The 16,014-nt window shown below is 35.4% G+C and overlaps 1 protein-coding gene across 6 annotated transcripts; it reads right to left on the bottom strand.

The window, feature by feature from the left end:
- Window positions 1-113: 113 nt before the first annotated feature.
- On the bottom strand, window positions 114-14,897 carry LOC128026408 (WASH complex subunit 2). Of its 6 annotated transcripts, none has more exons than XM_052613506.1 (32): window positions 14,724-14,897; window positions 13,364-13,493; window positions 13,108-13,272; window positions 12,709-12,777; window positions 12,400-12,573; window positions 12,124-12,217; window positions 11,984-12,045; window positions 11,756-11,809; window positions 11,456-11,554; window positions 11,249-11,333; window positions 11,073-11,132; window positions 10,488-10,609; window positions 10,320-10,383; window positions 8,101-8,151; window positions 7,815-7,997; window positions 7,562-7,734; window positions 7,381-7,488; window positions 7,202-7,300; window positions 6,813-6,911; window positions 6,614-6,715; window positions 6,255-6,421; window positions 6,043-6,160; window positions 5,205-5,423; window positions 4,613-4,825; window positions 4,406-4,522; window positions 4,199-4,297; window positions 4,039-4,107; window positions 3,671-3,727; window positions 2,734-2,952; window positions 1,274-1,852; window positions 992-1,160; window positions 114-745 (listed from the first exon to the last, which is right to left on the bottom strand). In XM_052613506.1, exons 2-32 carry the CDS (start codon window positions 13,490-13,492, stop codon window positions 597-599), a joined length of 4,167 nt encoding a protein of 1,388 aa, XP_052469466.1. In that variant the 5' UTR covers window position 13,493; window positions 14,724-14,897; the 3' UTR covers window positions 114-596. The 6 variants fall into 6 exon arrangements, with proteins under 6 accessions (XP_052469466.1, XP_052469468.1, XP_052469467.1 ...); XM_052613508.1 differs by having other exon boundaries at window positions 7,815-7,964; XM_052613507.1 differs by having other exon boundaries at window positions 11,756-11,806.
- Window positions 14,898-16,014: the final 1,117 nt, after the last annotated feature.

Raw genomic sequence — 16,014 nt, 5'->3', positions numbered from 1 at the left:
GTGTGTGGTTGTACTACAGCGTATAACACTAAAAGCTTTAAGGATTAGTTTAGCAATGGTTTGGTCCTCTGCAAACGTGTTTCACGTGAATTCACGCACTCGTACTCATTCAGTACGTTTCATAAAATATATTTTCTTTTTTCCAAAAATCATTTCACATGCAACACGAGAAAACTTCAGCTCGAGTTATAAAAACATCACCAACAAAAGCACTTACGTGTGCGTACATGTTAAGAGATAATGGCACAGCACTAGAAAATGAAACCTTACAGTTGACAATGTCAGAGGAATGTCTAAACTCCTCTTTTACACATTACCAGTCAATCCCATGTTTAAAGTGCTAATAAAAGACACATAAAACATTGCAAATGCCAATACCATTTGATGACCGCTACATCATTTACCAATCAGATGACTTCACAGATAGCATTAGATGTACATAGATTTACGATCTTGTTTTCCTTTTTTTTCTTTCTTTTTTTTTTTTTTAAGTGACCTATTAGAGTTTAAATTAGTAAGAAACAGTAATACATCTACCTACATTTAGGCCATGAATATCGCTACAGAGTTAAACAAACAGCTGTTAATTAGGAGGCTCAGTTTCCCCCAAATGCGTTCAGGGGATCATCGAAAATACTGTTCCCCGTTTCCAAGGTTGAGATGGGATCCTGAGCAGGCTGGGTCTTCTTCGACTTAGAGGACGGCTTCACCGTTGGTTTCGTAGTCCCAGTCGAAAAGATATCATCTGTGAGATGAAAAAATGGAAATGATATGCAAATTATATGCATACGAAATTATATGCATACAAGGTTATGCTTAGTAAAACATGGCATAGTATGCTCCATGCAGCATATGGTTATTTGGGGGAAAATGCTTGTACACAACGTATACCTGTTTTTACAAATCTGAACACTTTGTGCATGAGCAAAACCTGTATCTGTGCATACACGCACTCAGTCAGAGTGAAGAGTGTTTTGCAAAGATAACTAACCCATGTCATCATCGAATATAGATTTTGCCTCCAATTTCTTCTTAGCTTTCTTCTGTGGCTTAGTGGTGCTTTTCGAATCAGCAAAAATATCAACATCATCAAACAAGCTTGCATCCAAAGACACTTCCTTGGGCTTCTTCTGGGCCTTGGGAGGTTCTTTCACGTCATCCTGTAAACATTAATTGTATGGTCGATAGGGAAATAAAAGAAACCGTCATACCACTCCATACTACCAAATTCATTTGTTAAACTAAACTGAATTAAAGAATGTGAGATATCTACCTTGAAAACATCTGGTTTTGCAGAGCTGGCCTGTGCGTTGGAGGTTTTACGATCTGCACTTTTACTACTTCCTGCTCCAAAAATATCATCATCATCATCATCTAGGAAGGAAATTTCTTTAGCTTTCTGGAGAGGCTTCTGTTTCACTTTGGCAAAGAGATCATCCTCATGGCTGTCAAAAATAGACGAGGCCTGGTCTTTCTTTGAGGCTATGATGGCCTCGGTTTTGGAGGCTTTCTTACGGCCTTCCTCAGGGGTCTTTGCTTTGTGTTTTGAGGAGGGAACAGGCTTTGTGGCAAAGAGATCATTTGAATCAAACAGATCATCTCCAGAATTCAGAAATCTCTTTGGCCTGACGGCTTCATCGGGGGTCTTGGCAGGAGGAGGGGTGCTGACAGGTATAGTGAGCGCTGAGGGTCGCACTGAAACAGGGTTAAAGGTCGAGACAGAAGCAGCCATAACTGCTTCATCAGCTTGGATAGAGGTGCTTTCCCCAACAGCTTCCTCAGAGTCCTGTGCTGCAAGATGTCTTGCTGCCCTTGTCTGTGGCCGCCGTCGCACTGCGCCTTTAGCCCGACCCTGCCATAGAAAAAAGACATTCGGAAATTCTACTAGTGTTCATTTTGTTAAAGAAATTATAAAGAATAATATTCACAGACAACTTTTTTCCATCACTCAGATGAGACGACACCACACCAACATCATTAAACACTAGCTGTGACTATATCAACAGAAGACGAGACTAAAATGCATTGTAAAAATGTATTAAAATTAAAAAAAGATCTCTATATACAAAATCTGTCTATATTTTCTTCAACAAATATGAGCGGAGAAAAATGGGGATAAATAGAAATGTAGACTGCCAAACATTCCCAAACTGTAACAAATCATGGGCTTTGACTATATTGTTTGTGATTGTGATTTCTGAATAAATGCACTTACACAACCTCTCTGACACAAAGTCGTTTTTGTTCCTTTTAATAAATAAACATGATTATGATTTAGAATTATATTAATAATAAAAATGTCACTTTTTAAGCTTTTGAGAGAAGGTTTTTTCATAATGTAGAGCAGGGTTTGGCAATCTATTTGTGTGTGCATCTATTAAATGCTTCAGAAATATTTAAGATTCTGTACTTTTTGTATTATATGTTTATGTGATTAATAAATCAGAAAACTTACGCTAAAATAAGCCATGTCTTTGAGTTGATATTGTCTTGATTTGTGCTCATAGGTCAAAGTGCAATAATGTTGATCAGACAACAATCACGATCAGTAATTATTGATTAAAGTTTAAACATGCATCGCGACTAAAATGTGAATAAAGTTTTTATTTACTAAACCTACACTAAATTCCCAATTAACTAAAAGTGTTGGTTAAATTAGTACCACACCATATCAACAGCAGCATTTTTCATCTTGTGACATCTATGAAACAAACATACTGCAGTCTGACCTACCTTGTTGGCATTCTGTAGCGTGCTGACCTGAGCGGGCGAGTCAAAGCTCACCCCTCCCTCACTGGAGGGCCGATGACCAGGGGTCGTATCTCGAGCTGGCAGTGGCTTGGCAGCTGCAGGGAAGGAGGCAGGTGCCAGGCCAGGGATCACGCTGACGGCTCCTGGAATCCGTGGCACCGCGCCTGGCAGAAGGCTGGCAGGGTTGACAGCTAAGCTAGCCTGAAAGAAACAAACAGGTCTTTAAATCTGTGACAAAACTTAAAATCAATGCACACTGTGCCCTCTGCTCACATGCCAAGATCAGAGAGGAAGTTGTACTATTTTAGAAGTACACCAGATTTGCATTTCCTTATAACATGCCTGTGCATGCAAGGCAGCAACAGAATAGTAAACAGAGTAAAACCTAGGTTTTAGGTCTGTGTCAGTAAGTCAAGATGGCTTAGTAGCTTAAATTGAAGCAAGAAAGAAATCACAATTCAGTATGCAAATATTAAGTCAGTCGATGTCATAATGGTTGGTTATGTGGTAAATATCAATACACTGCTGCCTTGCAAACACTGTAAACAACACATTGCTAGATTCAGAGCAGTGCATCAAGTGGTTTTCCTTTTGGTGCAATAATGGTTTATAGCATTGGCATAGAGAAATACAGTGTTATGGCAACGCTACAGATGTTCTGGTATACCAGAAACAGTGAAAATGTTAACAGAAAAGAATATACATATATGTATATCTATATATAGTTTGCAGACACAGATTGTTGACAGGCATTGAGGAGTCATAAAGCAAGATTGTAGCTTTTCTTTGACTTCTGAGAAAGATCATGCCAGGAGGACAAAGCAAACACATATAGAAATAGAGATAACACTGTTTTCACAATGAAAGAAATGGAGGATAAAAAGTGTAGAGATTTTTTATTTATTTTTTTAAACGTTACTTGAAGATCTCCAATCCTTGAGGAGGTTTTTTTAGATTTCGGAAGACTTGTAGGCTCCTGTGCGATTAAATAACACCGATTACACAGAAGTCAACCAATAAAAACCACTTTAACAGGTTCTGGAAATTTCTCAATGTTTTAAACGTGGTAAATTAATCTAATTAAAAATAATAATAAAAGAAAAAGGAAAAGTTTTCAGTTACTCCATAACACAATTATAATTCATAGTTACATCTTTAATCAAATGTTAATATATTTTTACATCTGTATTCTTTACATATAAACAGAATGGCTTATATAAAAATACCCTGTTGTTGAATAAAGATTAATTAAATTAGCAAAGTAGATTTATTTCATTCTGAGTATACCTTGCTTGGAGTCGGTGTTGATTTGTCCGTTTCATTTGTTTTAGGCTTGCTGGGCTTCTCGGGTACTTTCTGTATGTGGATAATAAAGTACAAGTATTTATAGAGCATTGGCTTTCACATTTAAAAACAAAAAACGTACGAGTTGGGAAACAAACGGTACCGGAGGAGCTTTAGGCTTTGCTGAACTGAAGAGGTCATCGTCATCATCATCCCTGAACAGTGAGGGGACAACAGGTTTTACAGAGCTCTGAGACGCCACCTGTAAAATAAAAATATTATACTTCATCAGTAAGTAACCTCTGTGTCACCATGAAGAGGAAAAGTCTAAATGCTGTGTAGACAGAATTACATCATAGCATAGACTTACAGCCGGTTTAGGAGATGTGGCAAAAAGGTCTACATCGGGATCGTTGTCTCTCTGTTGCGTGTGACTGAAAAGCAGTTCCTCGTCTTGGAACACACCTGTGCTCTTCATTCCATGATCCTGAGATCAGAAAAAAAATAAAATAAAAATCACCTTCCTAAAGTCTTTCAAATTCATACCTTACAGCACTAAATACCTGAAACAACTAACCTTTAGTGCATTCTTTTCTATTGATTTGGATGTTTTAGGTGCAGGAATTATTAAATCACTGTTCATATCGCCATCGTCATCATCGTCATCTTCATCATCAAAAAGACTTAGTGCTGTTTTCTTGGCCTTGGTCCCCTTACTCTCCATGGGTGGAGGTCCCTCCTTTAGCAGCTCGTCACTATCAGCAATCTCTTCTTGATTATTAGTCTGTTTCTGTGGAATAGAACACAGTTCACTAACCTTTTTTTGTGAGCATATATTAAAGGTGTAAACCATAAGGGTCAATATTCCTTGCCATTTTATTTTATGCTATGTGTTCATATTATATGCAGTCAAAAGTTTGGAATAATGATGTTTTTGAACACCACGTTCTAGGCTTGTGACACTGAAGACTGCTGAAAAATCAGCTTTGTAATCACAGAATGGAATTAAATTTGTAAATATATAAAAATTATTTTAAATTGTAATATTTCACAATATTACAAGTTTTACTGTATTTTTATCAAATAGATGCAGCCATGGTGAACATTAAAAAAAGCTTCTTAAAAAAAAAAAACTCATTTGTTTATTATTTTGTAAACATTCTACTCACTTTACTTGTGTCTTGCTTGTCTGCTAATACATCGATTCCACCAAAAAGGCTGACTGCTCCTACTGGCTTCTTCTTAATCTCGGTGCTGTCCTCAGAGGATGGAGTGGATTCCACAGGCTTCTTCTCCACAGGCTTCTTCTCCTCCGCTATCTTGTCTTTTGCTACATTAGGCACATTCTCCTCCTCCGTAGATTCAATCTGAGAGGGAGCACCGGAACGCTGAAACACAAAGTTATTGTTAGCTACTAATATAAACACAGTAAATAAAACTTGGCTGACAATAATGATGTAGATGCTAAGCAAAAAAGTATGTGTCTAATAATTCATAATGAATTTCGGTTCAGTAAGCTTTTTTTTTTTTTGTATGAATGAATACTTTTATTTAGCAGGAATATATTAAATTGATCATGTTGACATGTTTGAAGTTATATGATTTCATAAAAATGATTATTTTCATCAAAAAATCGAAGGAACAAAAAATAAAAATCACGGGTTCTACCAAAATAAAAGTTATGATGCTGAAATTCAGCTTTGCATCACAGGAATAAATTCTATTGTAAAATATATTAAAACACATACATATACATACATATATATACATACATATATATATATATATATATATATATATATATATATATATATATATATATATATATATATATATATATATATATATATATATATATATATATAAAATTTTCAATTGTAATACTATTTCACATATAACTGTGGAATGCAGCCTTTGTTGAGCATGTAAGACTTCTTTTAAAATCATAAACATATCTTACAGACAGCAAATTTTGAAAGGTAGCCCCAAAAGTCTATGTACACTTACCTTCACTTCAGAAGGAGTTTTATTTGCAGGTGTTTTGAAGCCAAAAAGAGGTTCTTTGTCCTCATCATCATCATCTTCATCCTCAAACAGCAAAGATACTCTCTGAGACGATTTCTTGCTGCAAGAACACACAAAAAAAAAAACTTTACAGCATAATGATTTATTGTTTCTCTCACTACTTTAGTACATGAACTGATCACAGATCCACACACCTTGACTCATTTTTGGCTGAAAACAAATCATCATCATCATCAAACAGGCCATCTTTCTGTGGTGTTTTGACACTGGGTAGCCTGGAGGGGGCGCTAACAGTCGACTTCATTCCACTGGGCTTCACTTCCGGGTTCTCTCTACTGGGTTTAGAGCTCATCCACTGATCCTGATATACAGACGAGCAAATGTTGTGCCATGACATGCGAGATCATCGACTGAACCAATAAAAATGTCATCAAAATAAAATGACAATTTTGTAAAAAGGTTTTGTATTGTAACCTTATTTTGTACAGTATTTGTCCAGTTGTACTAGTGACTGTATTGTAATTGTTTAACTCTGCATTAAACACACAAATACCTCATCATCGCTGAAGAGCGAACTGGATACAGGTTTCTTGGGTTGTAGAGATGTTTTTTTGACCTGAACTGACTTGGGCTTTGGTGTTGATGAAAAAAGATCCTTAGAAAAAAACGAAAACAGACATGTTAAAAACCACTGAATAGCACGAAATATATCCACATTACTATCTCTTTAAGTTAAGCAGGCTTAACGTCACCTCTTCTTCTTCTTCATCATCAAATATTGAGAGCGGAGCTTTACTGGGTTTGTTCGGAGTTGTAGGCTTTGATTTACTTGTAGTTTCACTTGCAAATAGCTTTTAAACAAGAACCGGAAAAGCAAATACATCAATGACAGGTATCAGGAGTCTGTTATCAATTTGATCAATTTTCAGTAATTACATAAACAATGATTTACTAATATACTATACGAAGTTAAACAAAATTACTCAAATATAACACTATGTAATCACTGGAATATTCACAGTGTTGCTTCATTTTATATCACCTGTGAAATTATTGCAAAAATACCTGAATATTAAATACATGGCCTAGTACTACACTGAGAATAGGCTCTCTGTGTCAGAACTATAGTAAAGTGTCGTACTTGTGAGTCTTCATCGTCTGAGAACAGACTCTTGCTGTGTGTTTTCTGTGATGCTCCCAGAGCAGGTGAAGATTTGACTGCTTCAGACGGAGGTCCACTCTGCAGAAACAATGCAGAAATAATAAATAACACTTAACACAGCAGGTATTCATACAACAGAGACACTGAAAGTTTTCTACCTCTTCAGACTGGGCAGATTCTTCACTGGTGGAAGGCCGGCGTTTCTTCAGACCCTCCAGTATATTTTTAGTGCCGGGCCCAAACACTGAAATGGCACCAACAGGAAGCTGCAAGCAAACCCATTCAGTACATAACCAATAACAACGATCATAATGAAATACTGATGATTAAAAAGCAGACCTTTTTCTCTGGAGGACGTGTCTCCTCTTCTCCCTCAGCTCTTTTGTCTTGTTGGGAAAGAGCTGCACTGGCTTTCTCACGGAACATAGCTCCGCCTCCATCGCCGTCATCATCATCCTGATCAGCTTCTCCAAACAGGTCTACTGGCTTCTTTGGCATTTGCTTCTCTTGTCCTGATCGCAAAGACACACATTTAAGTATTCCCATAAAGAAAGTCATCTGTCATACTGCAGGGCAAATGTGCGAGATTTACCAGGGGTGGATTTGTGAAGTGGCTTCCCACTGAAGAAATCATCATCGTCGTCTTCATCATCAAACAGCCCTCCCCCCACCGAGGCACGTTTTGGAGCTGCCTGCACTTTGGGCTTCACCGGACTCTTGCTGGTTTTGCTCTCTAGTGAGTCTGAATCATTTGGGAAGCCAAAAAGTTTGTTTTCTGTGGGTAAGGGGCATGAATTGATCTTACTTGTTAGTTATTACAGGAAACTTTTATGCAAAACAGCGTGCGAGTAGGCAAATTTATTTCAGTTCATGCATACCAGGAAAGATGGAGACAGCGCCAGCGGGTATTTTCTTAATTTTAAAAGGCTCTACAAAAGCATATGCAAAAGATAAGGTGATGGAGTTATACATGTCAACACATGGTGGGTTTCAGAATGTACAAAGAGAAAAGAGAGTAAGAAAATGATTATGTGTGCAGCCATCAAGTCATTATAATAAAAAAGAGATCCTGACACCCTTGTTAAATGTCTACTTAAAAAACACATAAATACACTGATTCAGGGGTTAAAGCAAAATGAGATCCTGAGCCTGAACTACTCCTGGGGGCGGGGCAGCACATGCAATGCATGCAATGACCGATGCGCTTTTAACAAATGAAAAGATACTATGACAAAGTTATTGCTTTAAACTGATTTTTTCAAATGAATATATGTTTGACCTGAAGAATGAAAGCTGTATCACACACTTGGAAAGTTAAGAGCTATAGCACCGCTTATCAACATGAGGGGTGTGACTATACACAAAATACAGATACTTGGTTCACTAAAATAAGACAATGTTTTAATACTATTTTTAAGAAATAGTATTTAAGAAATGTGTCTTTTAATTACCCAAATTTAAACCATGCAGTTGTATTTAGTAATATTTTAACTAATCTAGGGCTGTAACTAATGATTATTTTGATAATCAAGTAATCTACTGATGATTTTGACAACGGAGTGATCTGATATCTTTTAGTAACACAAACAGACCTAAGTGGAGCTTAAGACCTAAAACCAGGCTTTAGTATGACTATTTATATATAAACTAACGATGAGGCAATAATAGTTGGCTCAAATAAAATATAAAAACCAAGAAATTACATGATTGTATTGAACAATACTGTTATAATACATAATATGAACATTACCAACTTAAGTACATTATGTATTAAAACAAACACCTTAAGATGTCGCCAACACTAGTGATGCTTCACTTTACAGCGTGATTAAACCATGTTTAAATACATTACATTTTAATATTTGGCCACGTGCAGAAACGTTTATTTTGAAATCGCGATATATATTAGTGTATTGTATATGACGCGCTATACATACATGTACATGACTAAATATGTCATATGCATGGCATATTTAGACATAAGTAGATGTGTTCTCTTGTGTTAGCAAAGGTTTATAAATGATTTACATTACAAATCTAGTGAGATAATGCACACTGTTTTTCCAGATGAACGTTAATTCAAATTCACAGGAATAGTTTAGCCCCTTTCACACATAGTCTTCACTGGTAAATGAACGGTACGTTACCATTAAAAGATTGTGTGTGAACAGGACCTTTTCAAAAATCCCAGTAAATTTGTTGTGGCAATCATATTGTTCTTATGGAAATGACATGATTACTTTGAGCTGTTTACAAAGCTCTGTGGATTTGTAATGAACTTTTTGTTGCACTTCTCCATTCATCAGGGCTGTGACTCTGCAACTGGATACTATATTCTGCGCGTCTCGTGTTTAAAGACCAAAACATTATGATTGGCTAGTAATGTTAGTTTGCTTGAGAGTGAAAGCTGCTCCTCTCTTACCATTGGTAGGGCGAACTCATGGACTCAAAAGTGATATCAATCAACAAGCTTTTTTTTTTTCCCTCATGTAGGATTATTTTTTCCCATAGCCAAATGCTGCAAGCCAGAAATCTGGCACGGTGCCAGATAACTTTAAGCCCTGCTGATTTATTTTTTTAAGTCAGAAAGTTATTTTAAATAGCCATTTACAAATTACATAAGTCAAATTAAAATGATAATTTTTTTCCCAGTCAACCAGGTATTATAAATGGCTTTTTACAAAATACATAAATAAGTAGAAATTAAATAATTATAAAAGTTTCCCCCAGTCAACCAGGTATCATAAATAGCTATTTACAAAATACATAAATACACATGAATACTGAGAGACTGTGGAGTGAAAGCAGGAAATTGTTTTTTTTGGAACAATGGATCATATTTGACTATAGTATTGCACAAATGAACAATCAGTATAAAAGCTGTGATGTAACAGAAGTAGCAACAGATCTTTTCTTCTATACTGTGATGTACATCAAAGTGAAATGGTGGATTATTAAAAAAAAAAAAAAGATTGTAGGATGGGACTTGGTTCTATGCATCTGAATGTGAGCTTGCGTCCAAAGTTTGAAATATCAAGTAAGACTGGCCTACATCTGACTTGAAATGTGCAACAGAATAAGAGCTGAGAGGAGTTACCTGTTGACTGGGTTACAGTCTTTTCCATCGGCTCGGTTTTGGGTGCATCAGAAAACAGATCTCCCTGAAAAACAAATATAATGAAAGGACTTTTCAAAGATTACTACAGGTCTTTTTCTAGTTGTGCTTGTATGCTTTTGTATGATTACTACATTATTATTCACCAACCTCATCATCATCATCAAACAGGCCTTTTCCTCCACTAAAAAGTCCACCCTTTCCACCGAATGGAGAATAATCCTCATCTTCCATTTTTGGTGGTTTGAACATCTCATCCTGATCATCCTCCACTATAATTACACAAACATAAAAAAATATAGAATTATTCTACTAGCTACAGTATAAGCAACAATTACCTAAAAATCTAAATAACAGTTTAGTTGTTTACAATAAAATACATATGTAGTCATCTGCTGATTCTTAGATGTAAATTTACTACCATACAAAAAGTTTAGGGGTCAGTATGATATTTATAATTGTTTTTTTATTTAACATTGCTAATAAGAAAGACTGCATTCAATTTGTGCATTAAAGCTTTGCTATGAGAAGCGACAATAAAATATATTAAAATAAATAGTCAAATGTTTTCACTGTATTTTTGACCAAATAAATGAAGCCCTGGTAAGCATAAGAGACTTCTTTCAAAAAGCCACAGAAAAATAAAGAAATACCGACCCCATACTTTTGAACAATAGTGTGCTTTTTGATCTGATAAGCACGTGCTATGTGAAGTGAACACACAGGCGCTCGTACCCTGAGGTTTTGGCTTTGTTTTACTCTTCTTCTGAGTGATGGATGGGCCTGAAGACAACGCTTTAAAACAAACAAGTGCATGCACACAGATGAACGTGAGAAAGAAAACTGAATGGAAGGATGAAAACCTGTTAAACAATCAAACAATTAAATCCATATGTTGTTCGTGACCATACATGCGCGATCTGCTTCTGGCTTATTCGGAGTCTCTCCCTTGATTCTGGCTGCTAGTTCATCAGCAAAGGATGGCAGACCAGTGTCCTGAAAGACATGGGATGCAGGAAATTCAATGCCTTTTGTTTACACATTTTACCATGATAATGTCTCATAATACTAATTCTCTAAGTATGTCAGAGTTGTTAAGAAAATGCAAAACTATTAACCTTTCTGAGCTCGTCTTCATCCTTATCAGACCCTCCAAATATGTCCGAATCTTCATCTTCATTCTCTTCCTCGTTGTCATCATAAGCAACAGACGGCTTCTATGGGATGAACAAATGAACCTAAATAAGGCTTTCAAAATATTGCAGTCATCAAATGTCTAATTAACTACATTTCAAATGTAAGAAATTAGCCTATTAAGAATTAAGTGCATTTATATATTATTAAACTATGACTGCAGTGTGAATTTGTCACCCATTTATAAAACATCAAGACAACAGAATAGAGTTTTTAAATCTTACTTTCTTAAAGTTGTCATGGACTTCCTCATCCTGGTCAGAGTATTCATCCGACTGCTTTCGGAATTTAATCCAAATGTAGAATGATACATAAATATATGTCATTTAGAATTTCTTTTCAACAAAACAAATTATGCATTCAATTAATAAAATCGGAATATTTTTTAACATTCTTAAAATGTTATTGACACAATTCATAAAAACGTGAAAGTGCATATCATCATCTCTTGCCTCATCGCCTTCTTCAACATCACTCTCAATGACGCTGTCTCTGTCGCTCCCAATAGACATTTCTATAAAACACAGACGAGTTAAAAGCAACCTAAAACAGGAGGAAGAAAATCATAAAGATTATGAATCGGAAATCTCACCATCACTGGACAGATCGCCCAGGCCAACATCATCCTCATCCATAAATGCTTGGGAACCAATCAAGTACGGCAAAGGCCTGTCCACATACAGGTCCTACCAATAAAAATACAATTAGGCAGAAAAAGTTGTCAGGATATTTCCATAGGCATGGCTCAAGTCCCTCTTTCAGTGTAAGTTTTTGGGATTTCTTTGCTAATTTTAACACCACTAATCCAAAATAAAACACTAATTACATGTATATAATAACCAAATAAGTGCTAAAGGGAAACATTTACCTTCGCTTCCAAAATAGGCTCGACTTTTTCCAGAGTCTCCTCATCCTCAGAGTCCGAGTTTCCGGCTTTAATGTCCAGCTGTTCGAAAGCAGATTCCAGGACCTTCAGACCATAGTTGACAGCTTCTTGGATTTTGGGAATAAGTTCTGCTTCCTTCTGTTCCCTTGACTTCTCCTTCACATGCATGAAATAATAGGATAATCATTTGCTTGAAACCATTATCAAGCATTAACATTTTCATCATAACGTACTATATGAAATCATGGAAATGACCGACGGCAGAAAGAACCAGAGAAACACTATCACTACCTGTTCAGGCTGTTTCTCCGTGGTTTCTGGCTTTGGTGCAGGGTCTTCCACCTCTTCGTCATAAACCCTCTAATAAAAAACAAAGAATAAAAATACATCTGATATCACAATAAACAATTTTTGTTTGTGTTTACACCTTTACTTTTTTCTTGAAATGTATCAAATCTCACAATCTTCTCAATATGACGTGAGAAAAATACTCAAAGAATTTAAAGGGAGGGAGGTACACTGAACAGGAAATATATCAATAATATAAATATCAAAAGCTGACGGACTCTCCCCCATATTATATCAAGACAAGTGTGATATGTCAGTGGTGTTTCAGTTTAAAACTGCTTTGCATCCACATACTGTATAAAGTGAATTGTCATTTAGCTAAAATCGTGAAAAAACTCATACGTTTTCAATGAACTGTGTGTTGGACAGCATGAGGAAGTCGTTAAACACTGTGTGTAGGCGACTGTCTGTGGCTTTAGTGTCCCGGATAAGACCATCCAACTGCTTCTCAATCTCATGGGTCTTGGACAACATCCTTTGAGAGAAGTCTTGCAGGAAAAGAAACAACTGCAGAGATACAAATAAACACCCATCTGTATAACGCAGTGGCGAGTGCACACGATATGAATATGAAATATGAATGCATTGCACCCCGTACCCCTGAATCTGCTGCCAGGGACCAGTTTGTGCTGGACTTCTGCATCTCTGCCAGTGTCCAGGGTCTCTCCCACACCTGCTCGGCCTCCCCATTATGATTACTGGGGCCATTCTCCATCAAATTAGACATGCTGGTTTAATAGAAAGATATCATAACTCAAGATTACATAGAGAAGATTATATCTCATTAAGATTGGTGTAGGACTGCTCCTGGTGAAAAAGAAATGCGCTTAATTGTCTTGAATGTGCAGTGTACTTCAAATCTTAAAAGCATATATTTAAAACCGTACTTGCACATGATGTAATTTTAATAAAGAAAAGGCCACTTAATTGTATTTAAAAACAGTACACATTCAAGACTGTTTACGTACTTAACACACTTAAGTACACATTTTAAAGTTACACTTTTGTAAAAATGTGAAAATAAAAATTTCATAATTACTTTTTGATAATCTTTTTATCATGTATAAAAGAAGTGCACTTATTTTGATGTGTTGACTATAAGACACAAGAGCACATGTAAAGTAAGTTACTGTAATTTTAACTGTAGTGTGTTATTTGGTTTGATTTAAGTTAATATATTTTAAAAGCATTAAATGTCAATTTCATCATTACAAATGTGTAGTTAGTTACATAACATAAATGTTTCAAATAAAATGTAAATTGTTTATTAATGTCAGTACATTTGGCAGTACACATTAACCACATTTCAAAGACAATAGAGGAAATTGCATATAAAGATGCACTTAAGTCATACTTAAGTGATTCAAAAATAACTCTGATTAATTTAATTGTGCATAAATTAAATATGAAATGTATTTTAATTTTGCAGTAAATAACATTCAATTAAGCATCTGAAAACATTACATCCAATTTAAACCGAATTATATTAAAGTAATAATTATATTATTTCCGTAATAATAACTTTGAAAAGCATGCTAATGTGTTCCTCTTTTTCAAAATCCCCTGATCAAAAATGAAACCTTATTTATCTAAAGCCAGACATTTTAATATTTGCATCTAACAGGTGCTACTGGTATACATAACACAACGTGTAAACAAAACTACTAAAGTTAATCATTTTGGAGAAATGAGAGAAAAACTTTTGAGTTAAACCGTTGTAACTATGTGCCCATGACACATCAGCATATGCAGAGGCGATAACCTCAACCTTCCTCAAATCCTAAACGATTAAAAATCTAAGTAACGTTACATACAGCTGAATGCACTTTTTAAACGTCATTAGAAGTTATTTTACCGTTTTATGCATTTGTGTGTGACTGCTTAACCATGCAGGACTAGCTGCTGTGCTAGCAACTCACAGTCTGAATCTCTGCTAATGTCATTTAGAGTAGATTTACCTTACATATGTCCTGGGATCAAACACCCTCTGTAATGTTTTCCTTCACATCAAAATATCACTAATCCAGCAGTGATGGTCTTCAAGGACAGCTTTCGGCTGTCATTCGTCCCATCATCAGCTCAGTGTTTTGAGAGGTCGGCCATGTTCCGTCTGTAGAGAATCAGCTGATTCTGGTCACCTGACTGACTGAGGCGCGCGGCGCGTCCCCTGATCTGAGAACAGCTGCTCGTGCGCGTGAATGACGCTGTTCATAAACGGAGCGGATTTAAACTGATCTCAGAGCAGCATCGCCTAACGTTTATGACGAGAGGGAAAAACATGATTTTTTTTAACGGATTGTCATACATTTTCATTTAAAATTAATGTTAACTCTTGAAAATTCAAATTAAAAAGGCATAAAAGATGCAGTGATGATATATTTTGTATATCATAAAATGTCCACATTTTTCATGAGAGAGGCTAAATATGAATCAGTAAAATCTTTATTTTGCGAGCAAACTGTATATGATCGTTAGTTTGCTGACTATTTGTTTGGATTTTCTAGTAGTGAACGTCCATCCAATATCTTATACTCTGAAGTACTCTGGAGGTAAAAGGTCAAATTTGAAGTAACCAAACTGAAGTAAATAAATTTAAGCAAAAATAAAAAAGGAAACAACTACCCTTATGAAACAAAAATATATTGCAGTATATTGGAAAATATCATGTAATATATTAGGCATATATTCTTATATATATTTACTTTTTCCAATATATTGCAATATATTGAAAGCGGCAATCATTTGTATATTTTGCAATATATATTATATAATATATGTATCAACAATATATTATCAAATGTATTCAAATATATAAAATATTAGAAAATAAAAAGGAAAAATAATATATTACAATATATCACAATATATTTTAAGAAATATATTGCTAAATATATTTTCCTTTCGTAACGGTATACATCCTAGTGACCTGATATAATGGAAGCATGACACTACAGTGTTGCAAATATCTGCCCATTTATTCACAGAAAATTTTTTTTAGTAACTGCAAAGCTTACGTGTTTCTTACTGCTTATAATTCATTCAATATTAGTTAGTATTAATCAGTAGACGTTCATGACTTTAAATGTAAATAACCTATCTTAAAAAATGATTTAAAAAACGTAAATAGACTAACAATTAATTAGTTTAATGCTATTTTCAAACAAACAAGCTGTTTAAGTTGCCCTTGCAATCAAGAATGAAGATAATGTTGCTGAAAGACATTTATTGATGTGTGTTTAAAGTAAAGGG

This window comes from Carassius gibelio, chromosome A13, assembly GCF_023724105.1.
Source record: "Carassius gibelio isolate Cgi1373 ecotype wild population from Czech Republic chromosome A13, carGib1.2-hapl.c, whole genome shotgun sequence".
In the NCBI taxonomy this organism is placed as follows: Eukaryota; Metazoa; Chordata; class Actinopteri; order Cypriniformes; family Cyprinidae; genus Carassius; species Carassius gibelio.
Note: the sequence above shows the minus strand (reverse complement) of the source record. Positions and strands in the feature narration are given on the sequence as shown.